General features: G+C 37.8%; 1 protein-coding gene across 4 annotated transcripts in view; it reads right to left on the bottom strand.

Annotated features, from left to right (window-relative positions):
- Window positions 1-19,084, bottom strand: part of OPA1 (OPA1 mitochondrial dynamin like GTPase) — an 84,475-nt gene extending 65,391 nt beyond the window's left edge. For 2 of the 4 annotated variants that reach the window (XM_010994377.3, XM_010994379.3), the window contains exons 1-6: window positions 18,874-19,084; window positions 10,365-10,683; window positions 9,621-9,717; window positions 7,797-7,904; window positions 7,241-7,294; window positions 6,492-6,559 (exon numbers count right to left, since the gene is read on the bottom strand). In XM_010994377.3, coding sequence (XP_010992679.1) covers window positions 6,492-6,559; window positions 7,241-7,294; window positions 7,797-7,904; window positions 9,621-9,717; window positions 10,365-10,683; window positions 18,874-18,905 — 678 coding nt within the window. In that variant the 5' untranslated portion in view covers window positions 18,906-19,084. The remainder of the gene's footprint in view (window positions 1-6,491; window positions 6,560-7,240; window positions 7,295-7,796; window positions 7,905-9,620; window positions 9,718-10,364; window positions 10,684-18,873) is intronic. The other 2 variants (XM_010994378.3, XM_010994380.3) reach the window with 1 other exon arrangement.
- Between the last annotated feature and the right edge of the window lie 5,037 nt (window positions 19,085-24,121).

Here is a 24,121-nt window from a genome sequence, read left to right as displayed (position 1 = left end):
CTAGTTGTTATTTCTGCATGACAAGTACGAGGACATCAAAGTGGCAAGTAACATAACTGAAATTTCAACATCTGTGTCCAAATTCAATAGTACAAAATGTATAAAAAACCTGCAGTTATCTTTTAAGATGTCTCTTTTAAATAAATACTTTTATGGTCATTGATAACTCTATCAAAGAAATGCAATGCCAACTCACTACTCTCATCATCCCCATAATTTTTAATGTCCTTTTTTATTTTTTATATCACTGACTTTCATCAAGCAGAAAGAAAAGTAATCCAACTTATTTTTACTCATTTAGTCATTTATCATAAACACCTCTCCTAATCATCTAAATCTTTAGATTTCTCAAAATGACTCCTTTTTAAAGAAGGCTTCTCACGTTGGCTTCTACATTAGTGTGCCTGTGTTTAAACTAACATAATACCAGTATTATAATTTATAAAACATCAAAGCAGTGAGAAAATATTCCACATTTCTTAACTGTGCTGGTCTATCAGGCACATGATTCTTTTTACTTACAGCTTAACCACCCCTCCCTAGTCCATCGCTTATCTCTATATACAAACTGTATGATAAATACTCTAATATCTACACCATTACAAGAAAAACACCCTCTTTCTAGTGACACCTCACTTTCCTTCCAAGTCTGTTACTGAAGCACTGTTATGTGAAGATAGTTGAAATTAACTGTTACCTCCTGAAAAAAGTAGGAAGAGAACAAGAATTAGACACAGAAAAAGCTATTTACACTTTACTACATGACTAAAAAAGCTTTACCTTTATCCAGTTTTAGGCATCAACTCTCTCTGAATAATGATGGGCTATTTCTAAAGCTAACTCATGTGGAACAAGGAAGAGGAAGAATTGTGTGTGCCTTTAAGAGTGCAGGGCACACTCCTTAAATGAACAAAATACTTTTACTCAATATCTTCCCAAGTACAGAAGTTTTTCTCTCAAGAAATAGCACATAATTTTTAAAATGACATGTATTATATTAAAGCTGTAATGATTCTTGTCTATAACAATAGTTATTGTAAACAACCACAGATAAAATACTCTCTAAACATCTCCTGGTCACTGTCAGTTTGACCCTGTAGCTCTCATAGTTCTGTATTTCATGCACAGCGTTCTTGGTTTTTTAAAAAAGTATAATGTCAGACCAGAAAATCAGTGGTTACTCCAGAAGCCAAAGCATCAACTGAAAGTGCTGCAAATACCTCTAAAAGTCGATGAGGTTCACAGAAAAGATTTTTTAAAATCTTAAAGTTATGACTCATTATATTGTAAATTATAAAATTAAATTATATTCATATATAATTATGTATATATATGTGCATCCATTTAAAATATTATATTGTTAATAGCATTCTAAAAATTAATAGCAGAGCAGAGCCCATAGTCTGTTTTTACATCTAACACGTAGAATAAGGCCTGACACATTAAATGTGTCACAGCCAGCACCCAGAGTAAGGCTTGGCGCACGTTTGTTGCCTGAATGAATTGAATGAATTAAATGATAACCTACTTTTACCTAATAATACAAAGTTTATAGCATAAAATCCAAATTGAGTTTCCTAAAAAAATGCTTATTTTGTAAATAAGCTACACATCAACCGTACAATCCATTTTCCCACTCATCACAATTCTCAGACAGCCTCCCACAGAAATTAAGAAAAGGGGAGGAAATTAATCAAATAATGTTAATATGCTGTTAACTGAAGGAATAATTCAAAGTGTAAGATAGTAACGATCATCACTGTCATCAGCATATTTATTAATATTTAGTTTTATTATGTGCCAGGTCTTGCGCTAAAGAGCTTTATGTAATTCTCACAGCAACCCTATCAGGTCGAGTTCCCTCTGTTACTGAAAAGGAAACCAGAAATTCAGAGAAGCTGGAACTTATCCTAGGTCGTGCAGCTCAGAAAGCAGGAAGGGCGGGATCTGAATACAGGCAGTGTGACTCCAAAGTCTGCACCTGATACCATCCTATTAGCTCTGTAGTCTCACTACTTTCAAACTGCCTTTGACCCATCAGGTTCAATCTATATTTAAAAGAGAAAAATGGGACGACTACAAAACTTTGGAGGGCATATGTAACGTACTTTTTAGAGAAGGAGCTGGCAAACTACAGTGGGCTGGGGGAGCAATCCACAGAGACCCTGAGCCTGCCAAGCTAGAACAGTTACTATCTGCACCTCTGAGGGAAGGCTTGTCAACCCAGCTTTATCAGTCTTGTAAGTAACGTGGGGCCATGAAAAGAACTGTTTGACAATGAAGACTTCTTTCCCCTTCCTGTAAAAAATATTCCTAGGCACTAATCTACTTTTCAAAGTTTGAATAATTCTGTTATTTGACTAGCTAAAAAGAACTATTTTCCTATTTTTCTCCAACCCCAGTAATACATAATCCTGCTCAAGATATGCATAGCCAACTAAAATATGTTTATTATTAGATATCAGCAGGAAACATGTCTTTCCACTTGTATTGTTTAACCTGTTTCAATTCAGAAATACCATATTCTATTTTACTATTTGGACAGTTTCTACAAATAATAGTTTTAAGAGATGAACAAATCGGTTAATTACCAATAGTTTTTGTCAATATTACAATTTCTATCAAATCCCCTTTGCTCTAAATTACTACCTAAAAACAGTGTTATGTATACAGTATATGTTCAATGTTTTTTAAATGACATAAAAATGAAGTATGCTTATTATTAAGGAATAAAATAAGTATCTAACTAACTATACTTGCTAGTTGCCAGCTGCTCAGGAAACTTAAGTTTCCTGAATCTGTGGCTACTTGATGGTGCTGGTTGTGAAAACTTCATTTTGCCAGTTTACATTATTTGTTGCATGAGGAATCCCAGAAATGTAAATCCTACTTAAGTAACACTGCTTTGTCACAATTCAGAATTCCAAGTATACACGCTACCTTCACCTTCTTATTTTCCTGAATAGTTGCCAAATGTTGAAGGCCAAGAGAAATTCACAGGTAATGAGAGCAAAAAAAAAAGAAAAAAGAAAAAAAAAACAAACCCACATTATATAAAATCTTTGGGCCCATTCTTGTTAGCATTAATCAAATTCACTTACTTTAAGTTAGCCTCTCTTTTACTGAGTTAAATCAATCAAGGAATTTTGTTAAGAATTCAGCATTATCCTAGGTGCTCTGAGTACAGAGATTTTGTGACAGAAATAGCCCATTAAATATTAAGAATGAAAGCCAAAGTAAATGGTGTTTCATCTGTCAAATGTTTTAAACATTAAGAGTAAAATTAGTGGGACTAAAATAGTTATGGAAGGCTTCATGAAAGTGACAAATGAACTGGGCTTTGAAGATGAGTGAAAATTAGGCAAAGAAAAGGGAAAAGAGATTATTTCAGCTGGGAGGTACAAAATAAGTAAAGCCACACAAATAAGAATTAGAGTAACACACGGAATGGAAGAGAATTACTGTTAATAATATTTAAAACAGTAATACCATTTTTATGATCTGGACTTTTAAAAGATCCTCCAAATATTTTCTATTAATTATAAATGTGCTTGTAACCTTCCAAAAGACAATATTCCTTACTTCTGTGATATGTTTATGACCAATCAGAAACATCATAGAGCAAAAGTACAAATAATAAAATGTCTCAATTAGCAAGTTAATTTTCACTAAAACACAACAATCTTTCTAAATCTAAAAAGAGAAGATACACTAACTGGTCCTGTCATCTACATGTATTATGACCAATATACAGAAATTTGCTGATTTACAAACCAGATTAGTCCATTAATTCACTAAAAAAGGCTCGCCACTCCAATTCCTAATTCATCTTCAGGTAGTTCTTTAGGTCTCCTGAATATTATTATCAAGACTCAAGAACATTATTCATTTCACAGTAAGGGCTCTAATATTTTTCTACAGTGGACACAAGTTTTCAAATTTTTGATTAAAAGCAGTTATTAAAAAAATGTTTCAGTATTTTTCCATTATTTATTTTTCCTTTATTTCTCAAAAATAAAATCAGAACTTTTGATCAACATAACATAACTAGTGTCCACAAACTGAATGAATATAAATCCAGGCAAAATCAAAGAAACTGGATGTTTCATTAGCCTGGGCAGCAGTATGTGGGAATACATGCTTTTTTGACTCTTTGAAGAACTCAATTACAACGTTGCAGAAGACCCAAAGTCTAGTGACCCCAGATTGGGAACCACAGGTAATCTGTCCATCATGCTGTTCATTCTGTCTAACTCAGGTCAATCTGACATCTATGTTCCCTCAGTTCCCTGTCACTTTCACTTCAGTTGACTTTGAAAGGCTCCTAACTATCCCTTGACACGCTAACACTTCTCCAGATGTGTTCTCTTATTAGAAAGAACAAATCTTTTTTTAGTTCCAGTTGTAAAAATGTGTTTAATTTATCACTACTTTTTAAAAGAATCTGATTCACATTTACTTTTACATTTCTACCTGAAGTCTAGCCAGAAACTTTGGTACAAACCAGACAGTCTTTAAGCTGAGACATGACTGCTTCAAACTCTGAACACCATACCACCTGATTGCCTATTGAGTTTTAGAGTAATTTCAAAAAGGCTTCTGCTAAGGTCTCCCTTTCCATGCTTACATTCAACCACCAATTGATAAACAAGTCTCTTAAAATCAGTTTATTTCCATCTTATCTGAGCAGTTCAGTATTTTCAAATATCACAGGTAATAGTCAAGCTTTGAAAACATAATGCTGCATATTAACAGAATTCAAAACCACTAATTGAGGCTGAAAATACTTCTTCTGTATAGTAAATATTTATACTAACATTTAATACTATTTGATTTCGCCTATAATGAGAACAGCTTAATTAGAACTCTAGATTTAGCATTTGAACAAATAGTTGGAAATAACTGGTAAGTTTTTAATGGGTAAGATAACCACCATAAGCTATGCAAAAAGTTAAAAAGAAATAGTCTACAAGAGCATTTATCTTCAAGCAAAGTAAATTATAAAATAAAGCAATACATTTGCTTTGAAGCCTATTGCATAAAATGAAATCCATACAAATTCCCAAAGATCCAGTCTCTTGTTTCTTCTATATTGCAGAGCTCCTAATCATTTATCAATTATTACTCATTTATCACCCTGGCAGGATTTTAAGGGAATTATCCAAGTCAGCCCTAAACAGGTTTCTCCTTTACCAAAGCAATCCTAGGCCATAACAGAAAAGAACAGAGATGCAGGCCTCCCCTAACTGATCTAGGCAACAAGAAATCTTGTCACTTGAAAACCACACTTCCATTCCTTAACAGAGCCTCCTTCACCCCAGATAGATTAGCTCCTCTCTGCACAATAACTCTATCTGCATTAAGGGCCAAGGTGTAGGCTCAAAATAAGCTGTGCATCATAGGTTAATTTTTATTCAAATTTTTCTCCCCAGCAGGTATAGTCAAGGGGGTCACTTGGTTAAAATAATGCCAATGGAAAAGGTATCAAAAATGATCAAATTAAAAGTTAAAATACACATGCACACATATACACACATTTTGAAATGTTTTCTCCAAAAGATCAAGTTAAAAGACGAAAGAAAAAATCTTTTGAAAATATAATTCAAACCTGGAACATCATGTAAAAAGTTCAAAGTTGAAGGACAGGAAACAAGATGGAAACCTACACATAGGAATTATTTTCCTCCTGCTTCCCAAATGAACTATTTACTTCAATGTATTAAAATCGTAAAAACTCTCAGTATTTAATTTTAAAATGTTCATAGAATATTTTTCCCAGATATCTGTCTATCTAGGTATTAATTTTTTAAAAAATTCCAAGGAAGCAGTTATCTTACCAATTCCAAAAGAAAATGTCAGCAATTCTCCTAAAACTTTCATAAGGATTTTATTACATGTATTGAAATTAACATATCCTAAATAACCCCATACATAATTCTGTTGACTACCAATGTAACAGAAATCTATTTATCTACTATTATCCTCATCACTGTAACGAACTTGCTATTCCCTTAATATTTCCCCTGAATGTATGTCATGAAATATTAGTTCCTAGATGATATTTCACGGAAAAGGGGTTCTGTTGTTAAACAAATCTGGAAAACCCTGCATACTCTGACTTATCTTAGAGATTCACAATGCACACGGGTATATAAAGGTCTGAGAAATTCCAGGGAAAAGAAAAGAAGCCTGATTTGTTTTACTTATACCAGCTTTCCCCCACATATATTTAACAACAAAACCCTTTGTTGAGGACAATCCCTGAAACTAATGCTTCACAGACACGTTTGAGGGAAATGGGCTCCTCCCATTATATTTCCAGAACTGTTACATAATACGCTGCATTTTATACCAAGATTAATAACAATACCTTTGTAGGATGCTTGTATATTTGCTCCTCAGATGTTACCATTTTCAAATCTTCCAGGCAGATAAAAACTTTTTAAAATCTTTCCAGACTATCTATGTGAAGAATGCTCCCTTACACTTGCCTTTTTATAACGCTTGTCACTTTCAGATCCAGGATCTGTTGCTCTAAATGCCGTTTCTCCAGGTGAACCTTAAAGATAAATATGCGATCCTTTAATTCTCCAGTGATGTCGATAGGCTAAACTAAATTCCAAATTATGTTTAGTCAGTTGAAAAGTAAATGTATTTCTAGAGGAAACATCACTTTTTGGGAAACTATTCTTATTTTAAGAAATAAAGGAAACCTAAGGAAAAAAGTTCAAAAATATTATAGGATGTGTTTAACTGATTGTTTAAAATATCACTGAAAATTACAATAAAAATAAGACAATCTTTGATAAGGATTATTTTACATGAGAGTACTTACAGTTTGGCCTTACACAACTGCCATTTACAGACCACATACAGTAAAAAAGTTAAATTTAAAATGTCAACTGTGACAGGACAGATGAGACAAACTAAAATGACTTTTCGTTTCAATTGTCAGAAACAATCAGATCAGTTTCAAGAAAATATTTTGGTTAAGCAAACTTTCTTTGTAATAGCTTTACTCTTATAATATAGATACATATCTAGGAATTTTAGTTTTACCAAAAAATAATTACTTTATTATTTCCACCTAAAGGATAATGAATTTGCCCAATATAATTCTGGCATTTTAAAATTCAGCATAAGCAGCATTATATATCTGGTCTGCAATTTTATTTGCAACTAGTTTATTAGAAGCATTTAAAAGGCATGTTAAGGTCAGCAAAAATATCTGTTTACACACCTAACAAGAGAAGTAGGTCAGAAGCTTCTATGACTTCACTAACCAATTTGTGACCTGTGAAAAATCAGCAAAGGGGGAAATAGAAATGTAAAATTTAACAGGAATGAGCAAACAAAGATGTCTGAGACCTCAGATTTATAGCATGATAGGGCAGAATTGGGCAAATACACCTGGATTAACCTTAGTAAATTCTGTTCATTATGGTCTACTATAATTAAATTTGTTTTAAAATCACCAAATTGGCTCTAACCAATTAGGAAAAGTAAACACACAGGAAGTCTCACCTACTTGTCAAGAACAAATGCTATTTTTTTTCACTGACTAAAGCCAAGCATGTTTAAGTTCTTGCAAATTTTCATTTTGTTTGGCCAAACAAAAATTAAAACCAGTGAGCAACAAAATTTTGTGTGTATCTTCTTTTTCCAAAAACCTAGTCTTTATTTGTACTAAATGTTTTCATTTAAAACATGGTAATAAACAAATGAATACATCTTAAGTATTTTTCCTCTGTGTTTTCTGACATTTTAAACGAGATCAAACACAAGTCCTTCCTTACCTGTGGTGAAAAAGTCCTTCAATAAGCTGAGGCTTTCTGCAATCTTGTCAAAGTCAGGTGCCAATTTTGCAAGGTCTTCTGAATTAGGAAGGGCTTTTCTAATCTTCTCTGGAGAAAAGAAAAAAATACATACTCTCAAAATTAAGAATTTGATTATTAAAACATACAATTTAAATAACCACATATAAATTTAAATAAAAATTTTTTTTCCATTTTTCTCCATTACAACTACAACTGCTACATATATCTGAAACAATGTGTTATTCTAGTGATATTCTGCAGGCCATGAAAATTTTTAAAAAATATTCACCAAACATATGGCTTAGAGGAGTATCTTTAATTTATAAGTTAAATGCCTTGGGACAGAAGCACTGTATTAATGTTAACACTGGATTGGTGTATAGAAGTACCTTTTGGAAGTCATAGCAAAGAGGCAAAGAAAAAAAAATCATTTGTAGCACCTTGCCTGAATACAAAAAAAAAGTGATGAAATCCCAGTTCAAGTCCAAGAACAGATTTCCGTTACTTTCCTCTCTCCTTTCATATTCCCTAAGAAGATTCACACTTGTTACCATTTCAAAACATAAAAAGCTGTCTACAAGCCCAAGACAAGCCCTTACTTTTGCTAGCTTTATCTATAAAGTGACTAAGTACTTTCATTTATAAATACTCAACAATTTTGTCAAAGTTTGGTACAACTTTATGTGTCTTCTAAACTAGGAAGGGCTTTTCTAATTTTCTCTGGAAAAGACAAAACACACAAAGTTTCTCAAAATAAGAATATGTATCAGATTTTATTCTAAGTGCTTTAAAAGCATTAACTCGTTTAATCTTCAAGGCAATCCTACAAAACAGTTATCATCGAGCCCACTTTACAGATGAGGAATGGGGCACAGGGGGTGAGTAACAGGATCGGAGCACAGAACAAAGTGCAGGGTCAGGTTTAAGCCTAGGCAGGCCAGCTTCAGAATTCAGGCTCTCAGCCACTGTTCTGTGGTACTGGCGAATGTATCAAGTTAAAAAGCTCTCCTCATAAATGTTAGAAAAATAATTTCAAAGAGTGCTTTTCCTGCAAATATCTTTGTCAAGGCAGCAGTTTTATCTTTAAGAAAGTGCTGTGAATAGTGCATGCAGAGATTAAATCCACCCCCATATACACCTAAGCTAAAATCTAAAAAAGCCAACACAAAGCCTAAATAAGAGACTTGACAAAAATCATTTCATCAGGAAAAAAAAAATTTTTTTTAAAAGATCACCATGACTTACTGGCAATCACAACTATCAAATATACTTTTTTCTCTTCTGTTATTAGAAAAGGGGAACAATGGCTGACTAACAGGAGAAGTTACTCTGGACACCAGCAGTCTTGTAAGGAATCTGGTTACAAGAAGTACAGATAACTAAGATATCCAGTCAAAGAGGGTTAATTAGGTAGGGTACAGTACATCTGTTCTGCGTAACATACAACACTGAAAATGATGTTCAAGAAGGTGGCTTGGCAGTATGGAAAATGCTGACAAATGTGGAAGGTAGCAAAAGAAAAGAGAGCAAAGTGTGTGTTCACTATGACTATATACTTTTTAAAAAGGAAACGAAAATAATAACCACATACACAAAATAGGTACAATGAAAAGAAACTGTTTCTTAAGGATAATGGCAGCTGTGTTAAAGTGATGAACTAAGGGATAATTTTTTTTCTTACCAATTTTTTCTCTATTAATTTTATCATTAAAATAAAACTGCTACACCTTGAACTTATGAGTTAAGAAACTCTCTCTTTTCTAAAGATAAGACGAATAAAAGTATTTTAATGTTGATACAAACCTAAATCTATATATTCATCAATCTCCCACACAATGTCAGGCACGATCCATTTATAGTCATTAAGGTCAGGTAACATATCTTTCCACTGATCAAAAGTCTAAAAGATAAAAAAGCATGTTAATCAAATGCTCTGAATACCACACAAAATACAAAGAAAAAGTACTTAAATTTATTTAGTTAAAACACACTAATCTACTAAGAGTGATGTATTATGTTCAAAATTTTTAGAACAAAGTGGCCTCAGCTCTTCTAAAAATAAATTAGCAGACAACCACATAAAACATGTAAATGTTGCTTTACTAAATATAGACAGTGTAAAAATTCAAAATATATTCCTGTTTCAAACAGGTTTCATGATTTGGCTTTAAACACTGAGGAATAGAAGCAAGACAAACCAGGGGTCAGGACATCTTGCCTCTGGTCCCAGAGCTGCCAAGAAGTGGTTGCATGAACATGCCACTTACTTCCCTGCCTGTGCTACTAAATGGCAAAACCGAAACTCAAACCTAAGTGTGCTTACTCCCAGCTCAGAGCTCCTTCCGCTAGGCCATTTGCATCTCCTATAGTAAGTAACAGTCAGAGAGCATTTTCCTATTAGCACCAGTAAAACAATTCAGCACACGGTAGACACTCAGAAAACATCTAATTGTATTCTACTGCACTAAAGGAAAATGATATACGCTATGAAACCGTAAAATAATCATGCTGGAATAATTGGAAAAGCAATAGGAAACTTAAACTCACCTTTTTGGCAGTATAACCACCCCCAACGGCAGATCCTAGTATGAGATATCGAAGTTTTAAGAGTCTTGCAGCTACTCTCGCTGGCCAAAAATTCCTGTGGGGCTGGTAGCCATATTTAATTGGAGAAAGTTTCAATTTACGTAAAGGAAGGTTAGTTAGAGAGGAGAACTGCTGAAATGATGTCCTGAATTGGGGTCTTTGAAGCTTTAAGGTAGTATGATGCGAATGATAAATACTTCGTGAAACCAGATGCAGTTTTTGTAGTGGTAAGTTTCCTTGTATTCCAGAGCTGTGTTTCACTAAGGACTGGCAGACCTCACTGAAAGAAAAATGGGTGTGGAAGAAAGATCAGACAGGGAAATAATTCAAAGGAAATAAGCAAACTTTTGCTTTCAAGTACAAAAATTCCAACAGCTTAGAACAGCTATTCTTTGCCCTCTCATCTAAGTCTCACAATCCTGAGACAGCTGAGGGATGGAAATTATGGAAAAATCACTGATACCTCAGGTACCTGGTTCCCCAGAAAAAGGAAAAAGAAAACATTCCAAAGAGAAAAGAATCTAAATATACATGTTACTGTCTAAGCTCTTCCCTCTTGTCCTTCCTGGCAGAGAATGAAAGCCTCCTACCAACAACCATAACTTAATTATCTTATTCAACACATAGTCACAGTGCTTACTGTGGGCCAGGCCCCATTCTAAAGAGTTTTAAACTATTAATTCCTTTAATCACAGGGGAATAGAAATATCTTAAGAAAAAGGAATCAAGGAACACAGAAACAATGCTGTAAAGAAAGACAGTAGGGGAGAGGGAGTATCTAAGTGCCAGGCAATATGCTAGATGTTTACACAAATGCTACTGTTAACTCTCAAAAAGCCCCAGTAAGGTAAGTATCCTTATTTTACCCATTTGCCTTTTTAAACTGTGTCTTGCCTAAGGCAAAATGACAAGTGAACAGTGAAAGAGGGATGGAACCTCACGTTAGTCTGCCAGTAGAGCCCAGATTCTTTCCATGACAGATGCCAGTGGATAAGATCTGGGAAGCAGTAGACACAAAAACCAGGTGTGGCCCCAGGTAAAAGGATGAGGTGGCACTGTGAGCACCTGCCACCTCCTCTGGAACCCTGGGGGATGACACTGGACCTGGCTCTGATTCAAGGCTCTGTAGGAACCTTCTAACTCAGGAAACCTGAGGGAAATAGGATTTAATTGTAGGAGAAAATACACATTGCCAGTTTAGGCACACAGCTGATTTGTAACTCTACAGGTAAAGGTTACTTCTGGTCACAAATACATTTATCTTCTTTTTACAACTTGGTAAACATCCCAAACTTTTTTTTTAAGCTCTGCTTCCAAGATAAATCATAATTTCCCGCATCTTATAAAAATAAGTAGAATTTTATTAATCAAGAAATTAAATTCTCATGGCCTCAAACTCAGCCTACATAAAGAGCAAAAGTCCTCATTTTAGCTTTAAATGGGCTCCATCCCAGCAACTATACACACATAAAAATTAGTAAAACAACAAATGCCTCCATGTCAAGGGAGCAGTAGAGACAGTTAAATGGTACAAGGATTTACAGGAATAAAAGCGATCCCTGGGGGATGAGGTAGTCAGCGCAAATTTCCAAGAAAAAGTAAATCTTAAGTTAGGTGGGAACTGAAGGGTCAAAAATAGGAAAAGGCATTTCAGATAGGGAGAGGGATTTGGAACTGAAACAATGAAATGGGAAGAGGCCCAATGAGCTGCCTGAGAAGGCTCGCTATGGGAGGGGAAATCGGAGAGGAGTCTAAAAGCTCACTATGGAGACATGGAACATCAGGTTGAGCTTCAGCTTTACTTTGTAGGCAATAGGGAGCCACTGAGACTTTCTGAGTAGAATAAAATTAATTAAACAGTAATGAAAGAAAATATTAAAGGCAATGTGCTATAGACTGAGTACTTGTGACCCCCTACTCCCCCCAAATAATTAATGTGTGGAAGTCTACTCCCCAACATGACAGTATTTAGAGGTGAGGCCACCCAGAGGTAATTTAGTGGTTTGTATGTGGTCATGGGGTGGAGCCCCCGTGATGGGACTGGTGCCCTTATAAGGAGATAAAGAGCTTAGAACTCTACCACTCTCTCTGCCACGTGAGGACACAGAGAGAAGGATGGCCATCTGCAAACCATGAAGTGAGTCCTCATCAGACACCAAATCTGCCAGCACTCTGATCTTAAACTTCTTAGCCTCCAAAACTGTGAGAAATAATGTTTGTTGTTTAAGCCACCCAGTCAGTACGTGGTGATTTGTCATAGCAGCCCGAAATGACAAAGACACAATGTTAGGTAAAAGTAGATCAGAAAGGAAGACAGAAAGTGACCTTATTTCAGCTGCCCAGATATGAGACTACAGTGGGGTGGCAGCAAGGAGCAAGGAAAGAGAAAGGTGGATACCAGAGTGACAGAGCAAACACAAGAGGCACAGAAAGAGCAGTAGTAGCCATGAGGTTTTACCAGGGAAGATGAACATCACCACTTACAGATACAAAAACTCAAGGGCTGAACCAACTGGGGGAATAGCTCACGGGTCCGTAACATTTAGCTCAAACTTCTTTTAGTTCTTTCCCTATACCCACCTAGTCTTTTGAGTTAGATAACCTTTGGTTCCAGTCACAGCTTCACTGCTTACTAGCTATGTGATCAAGGGCAAATTATGAACTCATCAAAACCTCAGAATGTTAAAATGGGCTAATGGCTGTATCAGAGAGTCACTGACAATAATTGCAAATTCAAGTGTCTTTTCTTAAACCATATCTCCTTTCACTATAAGCATCTTTGATCCTACTGGGACAACCAAGTCACTGAGAGACTTCACTCTTCTCCTTATCTGTTAGTGTCCATCTTAGGTATTTACCCACTTACCCACCTTAGAATTCTCCTGTTCATATTTTAAATAACTCTTTTACAAATACTCTATAGACTCCTTTGCCCTCTGACTTGTTTCACCTGTTTGTCAAAATACAAACCCTAAATGAATTTTATCACTTTTCTCCCTGCCTGTACCAAGGGAATGAAGCACTACTGAAGAAAACGACACCCAACTGAACAGGCATCTCACCAAGGCCTTCAAGACTGCCTGACAATCTTGCTTCTCATCTTTCATCAATTCATTCTTTCACTCTCTTCTAGGACTATTGCAGGTGTTCTCCACTCTCGTCTAACCTCCCACATCCCTCCAAACTTCCTTCAGCTCTCAGGAGACAACCCTGCCCCTACTTCACAAAGAAAATGGAAGCCATCAGAAGAAGGAAACATGCTGTCCACTGACCACATCTACATCCATCCTCTACCAGCTCCCCACTAGCCCCACAATCCCTGTTAGATTACAGGAATTACTCCTTCTCCCATTAAAGGGGAAATCACTCTGTTCAGAATTTTCTTTCCTCCTTCCTTTTCAGGGATCACAATCAAGCCTTTGCCATCTTAAAGGAGAGAGAAAGAAAGAAAAAAAGGTCCACTTCTCTGTTCTATTCAAAGTCGCACCAACCTGATTTCCACTTGTCTCACTTCAGTGAAACAGCTCTTACCAAGTGCCCCGAAGCCTTCTACTGGGAATTTGTTTTTTCAGTTTTCGTTTTCTCTCCCACAGCAATGTATGACAATGCTGGCAGCTCCTCACTGCTGGAACTCCCTCTTCTTTGGGCAGACTCTAGTTTTACTCTACTTCACTGGCTACTCCTTTTCAGTCACTACCTCCCCAACTACCTTGTAAATGTTGGGAGTTCAACTGGCTTAGATCTAAATGCACTTCTCGTCTCACTGCACACACACTCTTCCCAGGCAATCTTACCCTCGCCTGTTTCCTCACTGACCATCTACATACCCATGTCTCTCAAATTTATGTCTAATACAAATAGTTACATTCCAGGTTCATGTGTCCAGTTGCTTATTCAACATCAGCACTTAAGATACCAAAAGAGTACCTCAAGTTCAAGATGTCCAAAACCATGATCTCCCTCCTTCTCCTTCCTCCTGGAGCCCTGACCCTTGGCACTCCTTAGTCAGGAAATGACATGAACATCCATCCAGTTACATAAGCAACAAAGTTAGGGATCATTCCTGATAACTCCCTCATGGTCAAGTTCTGTTATTTCTGCTTTCATTATAGATCTCAAATCTTCCACGTCTCCCATCTCCACTACCACTATTCCTTACCTGGGCTGCTACAACAGTCTGTAGCAATATGTTCTCCACAGCACAACCAGAGCATTCCTCTGAAATGAAAGTCTCATCACTGGCACTCACCTGCAGAACTGTCTCCCATGCATTTAGAATCAAATCCAAACTCCTGGTCTATAAAGCCCTATGTAGGCTGGTCCCTGCCTCACTCCAACCCATATCCAAGCTCCTTCCAGACCAGCTGTCATCTAGTTCCTCAACTGTACCATGCTCCTTCCCACCTCAGGGCGTTGATATCTACCGTACTTGGATAAACTCTTCTACCTACTTAATTCCTGCTACCCCTGTTAACTCCTGTCACAATCAGTTCCACCTCATGCATTCCCTCCTCTTCCTGAACTTTCATTCTAATTCAGGTCCACCTGCTACAGTTCTTTGCTCCCTTTACTTTTCCTTCAGTGCTTAAAAAATTTGTATTAGTATTATAATTATTGGATTAAAATTTGTCTCTACCAGTAAGCTGCCATCTTCATAAGGCCAGGATCCTGTCTGTCTGTTCTGCCTACCACCATATTTCTAAAGCCTAACCCAATGCCTCACAAACAGCAGACATTCAATAAATTTGCTGAATGAACATGTTATTGAGAGAAGAACCCAAAAAAAAAAAAAAAAAAGAAAAAAGAAAGAAAGAAAAAAGAACCTAGGAATGACCATAGAGTAAATGCTCAATAAATGTCATTTCAACATTAACACACTAACCTCCACTAATATAGCCCTTTAAGTATCAAAAGTTACATGATTTTTTTTATTTTAGAAAGGAGTTAATCTAAATAAATATCCAAGTAGATGAACTCCAGGTCTCAGTGGTCATATCTCTAAGATGTTTTGGCTTTTCATTATTTTCTCCCTCTTTTACTTCAAAGCCCCTAAAATTCCTATTTCCACAATGGCAGCAATAGCTGTCGCTGGGAGCAGGGACGGGGGTGTGTATGGCAGCCCAAGCCAGGAACTACATGAAAAATGCTCTTCCATTAGTCCCCTGGAAGAGATAATTGACTCAAAGCAAAATCCTAGTGCTTGGAAAGGCATTGTCAAGAATTACTTCTAGAGCTTCCAATTCATGATGTTGCTCTAAAAGATCAATGCTCCTTCAGGAGGGACTATTTTTCCCAACAGCATCCTCCTGAGATACAGGTAAGTGAGTGAAGAGAAGAAATTGAGATTTCTTGAAGCACCATCAGATTAAAGGCTGTCTGGGTCACCCACCACCCCATTGCAATGCAGCTGAGTGCTAACAGCAACACCTGCCCACAGGCTGAGCAGCCTGGCAGGGAAGAGCTAAGGCTCCAGAGTGTGTGTATATGTGTGCAGGGGGGCCAGGGAGCGATTCCCAGAGCGGGCCCCAACAATGCTGGCATTTGTAACACGATCAGATCGCCTGCCTACTCTTTAAAAGTTCTAAAATGAAGCCTGCTAGATGATACATCATACACCTAAAACACGGTTTGCTATGTCAGCCTTCTCATTTAGGGTAACCCACACAAGGCATCTAAGTCAATCATTAGTCCTTCATGTTTAAATATAATTAGATAACCAGACTCTTGCAGAAAACTAGCAGCTCTTAAGAGGATGTCAAAGATAAACAATACTATTAATCCTGAAAAAAGCAGAGATATGAAATTTTAATTAATATTCTTGGGAGGCTTCCAAAAGATAAAGCAGGTAAGTAATAAAAGCAGGTTGTCACTAAAAATAGCAATCAAAGAACAATACAAAGTTTACACAATTAAACATATCTTTTAGAGTTTAATAAATATTAAAAAAGAATTCATTGAAATTAAAGCTGTTTTGGAAAAAAAAAAAAAGAAGAGCAATACCAGAAAACGAACTAAGGAAATTCTCCAGAACTTAGAAGACAAAGAAAAAAGGTGGAAACCATGAAAGCGAAGTTAAGTGACTCAGAGAAGTGGTATCCGAAGTGGGGGCGGTGTGTGAAATGCATTTCATGGGCTACACAAAATGACCCACTGGGATTAAGGAAGAAAGTACCAAAGCTTCTAAATACAATACTTCTTGTATCTCATCCTTCAAAAATATGTCAGGGTAGATTTATAAGGTAAATAATTAATTAGTACAAAGGTACATGTACATAATTTAAAAATAAATATGCATACACACATTGTGGAACATGCATTCTTTTTTTTAAGGAGATGATATGCATATATATTTTGGAAATCATGGGTAACAGGATCAATCTAAGAAGACCAATATTCATCTAATATGCATTTGAAAAGAAAAAGAACAGAAAAAAAAATGAGTGGGAGAAAACAAAGAAGTAAGAAAAATTTTTCCAGAATTGACTTTTTAACAGAAAGGCACACCGAGTACCAAGCCAGATCTAGGTTGGGGGTAGTCGGATAAAGCCTTGAGAAATTTAAGATAAGGCCAAGATCCTAAAAGTGTCCATGAAGGGAAAACCTGGATACCTACACACACACAAACACACACACATTAAATTGTCCTGAGAATTTTTATTAGGAACAAAGAATGCTAGACAAGTATGTAGCAATATCGGAAAACGGTTTTGAAAATACACTTCTGTATTAGACCAAACTAAAAATCAAATGTGATGCAAAATAAGGCTCCTCCACCCCCACCCCAGAAAGCATCTATTCTCACCCATATACCATCTTCTTTTACCCTATATACCATTTCTTAGTATGTAATTAAAGTATTCAACAATTTCACACAAAATATTTATTGCACCTAAATAAATGGTGGCCATCGGTCTTCTTACATATCTATGAGCACCTGTTTATGTCAAAAAATGTTTATCTGTTAAAGAATAGGAATTTAAATATACTCCTTCATAACATGCATAGGAACTACATCAAAAGACAAACTCCGGATCTTGGGGCTTCTGACCTTCCACATCTTTACTTTGCAGGTAGCTAAACTGTGATATCAACGTAAGACATTTTAAGCCATGACTATGGAATCGAAAGTATCTTTAGAAACAATTTAGCTGACAGCATCCAATTAAATAAACAATTATCAGTTATTGAGCAGCCTTTTTTAAACTCAATTTTTAAAGTTTGTCTTGCGTATCTTAATTGCTCCAACGAAGTACTCTATTTTCTGCAAAGTCTTTTCTTACTTAAAGACATTTAGATATATTTCTCCAGTAAATATATTAGAAATTAGAAACAGTTGTAAATAACTTACTTCAGTACTGAGGGCTGTGGATTTACTCAGAAACTAAAATTCCATGAGGTTAGAAATAACTTACTCAATTATTCTAATTGACTAAAAGGATACCTATTGTATGCCATTTAGTTCTAAATTTAGACTCATACAACAAATGGATTCCATTGCTTATGAACACTATTTGTTGCACTACTTAAACATTCTGGGGGAAAAAAAAAAAAAAAAAAACCAAGACAGGTGTTTCGAGATTGAGTTCATTCAGGAAAACCAAGTTTTTCCAACCTTGCTTGATGCATGTTACTTCTAACCAAACGCCTGCAACAATGAGTTAAACCTGAAGATGTCTAAGAATACAAGAACACGTGTACTAATTAAAGTCAAATTTAAACTCATTAAAATGCACACAGTAATCCATAGAAATGTAAATACTTAAACGATTTTTCTGTTTAGGATTAAGCCAGGCCTGGGCAACAATAACACAGTGATTAGAAAGGTGGTGCCACATTCACCACCTCGCATCCAAAAATCAAGTCTCCCTCCCCAAACACTGAAAAAAGCTGCTATTAAGAGGTTATCTCTAATCACTATCTCTGACACTGTATGCGTCACTGCTCCCGATCAAACTCCAAATCATGTTCATTCAGCGGATTAAGGAATGAAGCAGAATCCCACTTACCCCGAGAGAAGAACTCGGGTACCTGCAAAAGCAATGTAAACCTGGCATGTAGGTAAAAGAAAAAGACAGAATTAAGAGACGCGGAAAAGGTGACACATGGATAGAGCCAGAGACCGGGGAAGGAGGGGTTAGAAACAAGAAGCCAGCAGAGATAGAGATAACAGCGAGGACAGAAGGGTGAAAGCGGCAGGCACAAAAGGACAACAGAGACAGGCCAAGACTGAAAAGCGCCCAGAATCTTCCAGTGGCACAGAAACAGGGACAGGGGTCAATACTGGGGCCAGCACCTCAGGTAAGCCGAGTCAGGCCTCCTGCCACTCTGGATCCTCAAAAATATTCCCGAATCCTCCAACCGCCCCCTGCCAAGCCTGAGAGTTACCTACACATTCTGAAGATAGTGAGGGGACAGCCCCATTCTCTGCAGTTCCCAGAGATAACAGGGCCAGGTCAGAGCCCGCACTTACCAGGCCACAGCGGCCCGGCGTAGCCGCCACATCTCACCGGCGACGAGGTCACACAGGCGCCGAGGCGGCCACGCGGGAGCCCCGGTGTCAGCCCCAGTCCGGCTCCTGCTCCACGAATGACCCAGGAAGAGGCCCTCAGGAACAAGGGCACACAGCAGCCTCTGCGGCCCTCCCAATGGCGAATGGACTTCCGCGAGAGCCTGCCCGGCACCCGTACTCGGTCCGTCAGGAAAACCAGCCCCTCCACCCTTCCTAGGCGGGCAGCACAAATAGGCCGGGGAGGACTCGCGCATGCGCTCAAAGCCTCTGGAAGGACCAATGTATTTTCGCTTCCCTCACCGGGCCTCGCCCTGCCTCGCCCTCTTTGTTTCCGGGTCGGAAAGGTGAATTCGAGCCTCTCAGGCTAAAGGCTTGGAGAGGGGACGGGTCGAGATGTTGGGCTGGGATTGGCGGGTTGAAGGGCATGAAGTCTGGATTGATAAATTCTCACTAGGTGGCTAACAATTTAAGAAAATTTGATATTGAGAGAGTATGGAGGAGCGTAGGGAATACAAAATGCGTACAGTGTAGGAATAGAGTAATAGAACAGAGTAATGAAAACCCACGACTTCCCCCCACCCTTCGCCCCTGAGCGCTTTTGTCGGCGTCTTTGTTTACAAAACACTTTAATATCCTCAGAACGGGAAGTTGGGGGAGGAGTCATGGACGGGTTAAGTGCTTTAGAATCTCTGAAGGTTAGATCTGAGTGGGGCTCAGATTAGATGGGCTAAGGGTTTGGAATAAGCTTGTGGAGTTTATAAAGTCATCAAAAATGATTTCGTTCATTCACTCTTTAACCGGCTCTCCTCTGGCTTTTAATCTCACTAATTTGTTGAAATTGCTGCTGTCAACTTCTGCAAAAATTGCATATTGCCGGTGATCACTGTACTTCTCTGCATTCAGCTCAGAATTTTAGGTGTTCAGCACTCTCTTTAATTGGCTTCCCTCGCCTGGCTTTCAGGACATCGCAGTCTCCTTTTTCTTCAAGTCTATCCCCCCCCCCCCCCCCGGGCTCCTTTGTTGGTTCCTCCGCCTAACCTCTCAACAGTTGGAGGGTTGGAGATCCTAGACCCTTTCTCTTCTGTCTTCATTATCTCCCTAAGTAGTTTAAAGTCAGTTCTATAACTTTAAATACCCTTTTCCCCTTCCAACTCTTAACATTTTATGTTTTATGTGGAAACTGGGGCCCTATACAAGGGACCTAACCTATGGAAGGTAGTGAAGTCAATCAGTGGCATAGCCAGGACCAAAATTATAGTTGCCTTGTGCTCCCTTCATTTTAAGGGTACCATCCCTACACATGCTACACACAAAGAAAATTTCTTTCCCTGTAATCATCAGAATCATAAGTCAGTATCATCCATTCATAGTAATACCAAGTCTAGATCTAGTTACTGGTAGTAAACTTCCCAAATGAAGGACTCTGGGAATTTTCTTTATTATATTTGTTATGGTGACTGTTTTAATGGCAGGAGCAAATAGGAATTTGCTATACTGATCTGTACAAACTGTAGCTCTTTCCAGGTTTATTGAGTTACGCAAAAATTCCTTTGTTACTGTTAATTCCCTGTTGTTCTAGGGAAAAAAAGAGAAACCTAATAACGGTAACTCCTTTCATATATGAGTTATCTTTACATTTTACAAAGTCCTTGTCTTGCAATTCTGCTTCTAAGAATTTAGCCTACTGAATCTGTTCCATAAAAAATTGGATTCGCCTCTTGGAGGTGTTGCAGGAGAATGGGGTGCTAGAGGATGGTCATGTCCCAGGTCTCCGGTGAGTCCCTGGGACATACCCTGCTAAGTGAGTGTCTCTGGCTTCACATAGGAAAGAATTCAAGAGCAATTCATAGTATACAGAAATACAACATTTTTTGTATTGACCTTGTATTCTGAGATTCTTCTTAACTCATTATGTCCAGTGGCTTATTTTTTTATTGATTTCTTAAGGTTTTCAATGTAAACAATCATGTTATTTGAAAGTGTTCTACCTTATATTTTTTTCCTGCATTATCACACTGCAGGTTATACTTTTAGTCTTAAAATACAAACATTATAAAATAATGTGGATCTAATAATTTACAAATGATTTCAATTTCAATTCTTGCACAATTTCACAAAGGTTAATGTGATTCAGTTTCACCTTTATAAAGAAAACTCTCAAATCTGTATTGTAAGCTTTACCTCCCTCTGGAATTCCAGGACTTGATTTCTAAATGCATAATAGATTTTTTCCACCTGAATAACTCAATAATATCTCAGCATTAATCACCAATCCCAAACCAGAATTATCATCTCCACTCGAAATTAGCTTCCCTATATCCACAACTGTCACTAGCACTGTTGATTCACTGTGGCTTGAAATCCCAGTCACTTCTGATTGCTCTCCCTCATTTCTGCATTTAGTTTTCTATTGATTTAAGTACTCAGAAATATGTTTTCAAATGATGTATCACCTCTACCCCCATTGCTACACTTTAGCTCAGGCCCCTCATACTTGACTTTCCCAATAGCTTCTCATCAAGCCTTCCTGAGCCTCAGTTTTTCTCTTTAGAAGTACATCCTTTTCTGTTTCTCCAGAACTATCTTTCTTAAGCCCACTTGATTATGCTAGAGTTCTGCCCTATAGCAGAACTTCCCCCCTTTTCTTGGTCCTCAGTGTGTACTCAGTCACACTGTTTACCTTATTACATGAGTGTCTGTCTCTCTAGCCAGACCACGGTACCTTGAAAGCGGAGCTGAGTTTTACTCTTTTTCAGTATCTCCAGACCAGGATTCTTAAGAAATGATTTCTAAATGTTTGTTGATGTGGATTATAACATGCTTTCCTGAGGGGTGGGGAGAGTTTAATAACAATGATGGTGCAGTTTTGTGTCACTTAGCTGCTTTCCTTCTCCAGGAAACCACAGAGGAAGAATGCAGTGTTAGGGAACTTGGGCATCTCCCAGGAAGAACTTGGCAAAAACTTCTATTGTAAAAAGTGTAACCCAAAAACTTAAGAAAACAAATGCACTGAAAACTTGTGCTATTTAGTTTTTCCCTTTGTTTTGAAGTTTCCTGTCTCTGACTGCTTATAATTCTGTCTCCTCTTTGGGGCCAATGTCATGTCCAAAGCCTGCAGAATACTCCTTTTTCCACTCGCTCAGTTCTGAGCATTCTACCCCCTACTTAGAGGTATTTTTGCTCTATGCTTTGAAACATTTCTTCTTTGATTCTGTTTTAGACGAATACCATATCGTCTACCTCTACCCTATTCCAGGCCTGTCCAGCCTTTAAGTAACCCTGCATCGTAATCTATTCCTGTAACGCCTGTACCAAATGCCTTTCCAGCTTGCAGGAGTCTTCCTCAGCAGGAGTGGGTGGAGCTGTGTGCCTTGCAGAGGGACCAGCTGTCACATCCTTGCTGCTCATCATTGTAAGCTGTTGACAGCCTCCTTGCTCCCTCATGCCTCAGGTGGTCTTAGCTTTGTGTTAGGAAGATGAACAGTTGAAGCAACAGCCCCCTTCAACTGCTAGAATCCTAATCTGGTTTGCAAACAGCACCGGAAGAGTGAGATCTACTATCTCCCAGTCTGGAGAACCACCTTAGCAGCAATGACACTTGCATTTAGAGAAGGCAAAATGGATCTACTGACAGTGATTCATTTACCAGTTTATACTGGTAGGAGAGACGCTGGAATGCACAGCCCCCGAGAAGTTCCTTCACGGGTAGGATTAGATATGCATATTTGCCTAAAACGAACTCAGATTAGAATCCCTTCTTTCTTTGCTTCCTTCACTCTACCTAGTTTGTCATTTTGTTGGGGATGGGTGAGATTTAGACGAGCAGAAAAGATGGAGGAAGAGATCCTGTAAGGATGTGTGCAGTGAATCTGGGGCTCCATGACCATTTTAGGTTTACTTCTGCATCATTCTGTTTTCCTGACATTGTAATACGGGCTGATCTGTCTCCTTACAAAATGAGCTAATACATATGAAGCGTTAAAAGTATGCCTGGTACACAGTAAACGCTTAATAATTGTATTCGTTAAGAAAGGATGGGATATGCTGCTCTAAGAAGATAAACTCCCAAATGTCAAAGACTTAATCACAGTACAGAATTATTTCTTTCTCACGTGACAGTCGGATGTGCACTGGAGGGCTCTCCTGAGGCTTCCCTGTTAAGCCTACGCCGTCTGAAATAGATGCCCTTTAGGGTTACTCTGCTGAGCTCTGAGAATTGTCTGGTCTGGTTTTGAAGGGCTATCATAGAAATGACTTGACAATGTGATTACTACATGGGTGGTCAGTACGGTCAGAGATCATTTCTGCCCACATTCTGTTGGCCAGAACCTAGTCACGTGGCCAGCTCAACCACAAGTAAAGCTGAGAACTACAGAGGAGAACTCGGCCAGTTGTTCTCACTGCCTGTCTCTGCCTTACAAGCATTAGCTATAGCAGTAACATCAGAAATAGTGTTATTTTTCTCTAAGCATGAGATGTTTCCTTCTGTTTAAGTACTGCTATCTATATTCCCATTGAACTTACAGTTTTAGATTACTTTTTAACCTATGTCCATCTGTTTCTAAAACACCATGAGACCTGCTTTTATTTTATTCTCCATAGTGAGAGAGGAAACTAATTTTATTTTACTCTCCATAAAAGGAGAACCAGCATATTGACAGTGGTTGGATTTCTTAGAAACCCACTGAACGAGGGCTCAGAATTAAAATTCAGTTGATTTAAAGAAATGCAATACTAATCACACACCTGAGTTTACGATCTGAGATTCATACCTATTCTATTAAACTGTACATTCTATGCAGAATGAAAGAGCTTGAAGTACTTTCAACTTGCAGGATTTTTCCATTGATAAGACCTGGCTATTTTAAGAGCACTGGAAAAAAGTCACTGTGAGGTGCAGGCTTCCACATGCTAAGTTGCAACTTAGAAATCTGTCTGACAAAGGCTTGGCCTTGGAAATTAATCCCACTGCATTAGCCAAAAAGACACGAAGAAGACTGCTCTCGTGCTTACCTTCCATTACCTCAGGACGCTGGGTTTAGGGCTCCCAGTGCTGCCAAGGAGCAGTGCAGACAGCAGGCCTTCCATGGTCTAGTCTACCCATGGGCAGTGCAGACTATGTGATTTCCTCTGGTCGTATCTATGAGCAGGGTGGACAATGTGACTTCCATGTTCTATTTTTATGAGTTCAGAGAAATATGTTAACTTT

Source organism: Camelus dromedarius, chromosome 2 (genome assembly GCF_036321535.1).
Source record: "Camelus dromedarius isolate mCamDro1 chromosome 2, mCamDro1.pat, whole genome shotgun sequence".
NCBI lineage: Eukaryota > Metazoa > Chordata > Mammalia > Artiodactyla > Camelidae > Camelus > Camelus dromedarius.
The sequence above is the reverse complement of the archived record's forward strand: the minus strand, read 5'-3'. Positions and strand labels throughout refer to the sequence as shown.